The sequence below is a fragment of the Stereum hirsutum genome, assembly GCF_000264905.1.
Source record: "Stereum hirsutum FP-91666 SS1 unplaced genomic scaffold STEHIscaffold_7, whole genome shotgun sequence".
Lineage (NCBI taxonomy): Eukaryota > Fungi > Basidiomycota > Agaricomycetes > Russulales > Stereaceae > Stereum > Stereum hirsutum.
Window position 1 is genome coordinate 2,102,378 of NW_006763137.1, and position 2,184 is coordinate 2,104,561.

Sequence of the window (2,184 nt, forward strand, 5' to 3'; positions counted from 1 at the left end):
ATATATCAGCAATAAATGGAATAGGGATGGAACAAAGTGTGAATTGAGGAGAGTGGACACTGAGTGACAGTGGAAGAGATCAATGGTGATAGTAAGCACCTCTGAGTGTGAATTAAGAAGACAGCACTGCAAGAGTGTTTGATGATTGGCGTCAATGTGGCTGTAGAAGGTAAGGGCTACAAATCAGGATTCATTTTTAAGGGTTATAGGTGTTGAGAGAGTCAGGATAGATGATGACTTGAGAGGAGAAGAGGGACAAAGATACTTGGGGACAAAAAACTCAGAAGGACTCAGAACTTGGACTCGAAAAGTAAGGAAAACTCAGTGGGGGGTTCTCTGGTATTTGAAAGGCTGCCAGGGAGTCTGTATAAGTGACAAAGCAAGTGCTTCCCAGTCCGCTGCATGTCCTGGGCAAGCTACAGACAAGTCCACATATACTGTGGCAAAAAAAGTATTGCCCACGCTGGAGTTGTCACAATTGTTTCTCCTTACAAAGCTGTCAATTACTTGAGTACTCTTAATCTGTATATAGATAGACTGCCACTGTACTGCTCAATAATCTACTATGTATCATTTGAAGAAAGCCCGAAGGGTTTTGAGTATACAGCACCGGCACACCACTCGGCTTACATAAGAAACACGTCTGGGTACGCGAGTCGATGTTGAACTTGGCTTCCACTATCACGACAACCTCACGAATCATCACAATCTTCATTGCACATTCTCAGAGTTTTCTTCTTGTTTATAATCTATTGCTCTGTTATTACAAAATATACTACACCAACTACAAAGGCTCGAATTGTCATCAGCATCGAGCTCAGACAAACCCCAAGGACAGTAGCTTGAACTGTACGACGAGATTGCCAAACAGTTGAGCAGATCTATAAACACTATCATCCCAGTCACGACTTCTACCGCATTGCTCCAAAATCAGGCCGGCCGCGGAAGTTTACAGATCATGACGCTCAAAGAGCCGCCTGGCTAATCCGCTCTAGCAGAGCTCGCACGGCAACGGATGTCCAACAACAAGCGCTCAAGTCAGTTACACCACAACTTGTGCATGCATACCTCATCGTGTAAGGCTTGCCTGGTTGCAGACACCGTTGCAAGTTCATCCTCACATGCAGTCACAAGAAATGATGACTCGCTTGGGCACGAGAGCATGAGGGTTGGACGGCCTCGCAATGGGAGCACGTAGTTTTCATGGATGAGTTCAGGATCAACCGGTGGGGGTCAGATGGTGTTCAATACTGTCGGAGGGGTCCACGGGAGGAGTTTAGGGAGGAGAATGTTGACCCAGAGATAAAGCATGGAGGCGGGTCAATCATGGTATGGGGGATGCATCACGAGTAGGGGGTATGATCTGTTATGGACACTTTTTCTTCTCTGTTACCTCATATATCTTGTCCTTTTCTTTTCCTTTATCCTGTTCCTAGTTAGGTGACGCACTCCCGGACTTTGGCTTGATCCCTTCTCGCTAAAATCCCTTGAAACATTTCTACAAACATATCTCCTTCTCTTGCGGACACATATACTTACCTCGGACACGTATGATAGTTGGCTTGACACCATCAGGAAATCCAGTATCTGCTATATAGCCGGTGTGTTTTCCCACCCCTGATTTGATAGCAGAACCCACGCTCTGAGAGCTCTGAGAGCACTCATATCAGTATGAGTAAACACTCTATATCATTAACTTGTAGGACTATCTATACAGCTACTACCATGTCCATGAATCTATATTACCCTGTTTCACCTCAATAGAGATCTCTTACATGAGAGTGCTACCAGTCACAAGTGTCACAATGTCACAATTTTTGCTGGCCAGCCAGCAATTTGGGCCACACTTCTGCTCACATGTCCAAGCATCACTTCCTGACAAAATTAGGTATTGAGATTGACAGTATGGAAAGACATGATGATATATAAGCTACCAACAAGGATAAATTCAACAATAATAGGAAGGCAGAGTCTGAGTGGCACTGATGTGGCACAAGGATATAGAACACAAATTGAAGAGGCAATGTGACATTTTGATGGTTTGAATGATACATCTCCCCTACCTATACACTCTCTGGGATTGATTTGTAAAGAAAAAGAGGAGAAAAAGTCGAAATCTGAAGCAGAGAGAATATAATGCAGGCAGGGTAGGGTAGTGGATAAGAAGAGGACAGGATTCTGTAG

The 2,184-nt window shown here is 44.3% G+C and overlaps 1 protein-coding gene across 1 annotated transcript; it reads left to right on the plus strand.

The window, feature by feature from the left end:
• Positions 1 to 1,203: 1,203 nt before the first annotated feature.
• STEHIDRAFT_157251 (uncharacterized protein) lies at positions 1,204 to 1,481 on the plus strand (the record flags this gene model as incomplete). The annotated part of the gene is made up of 2 exons (XM_007304486.1): positions 1,204 to 1,329; positions 1,437 to 1,481. 2 exons carry the CDS (start codon positions 1,204 to 1,206, stop codon positions 1,479 to 1,481), a joined length of 171 nt encoding a protein of 56 aa, XP_007304548.1.
• Between the last annotated feature and the right edge of the window lie 703 nt (positions 1,482 to 2,184).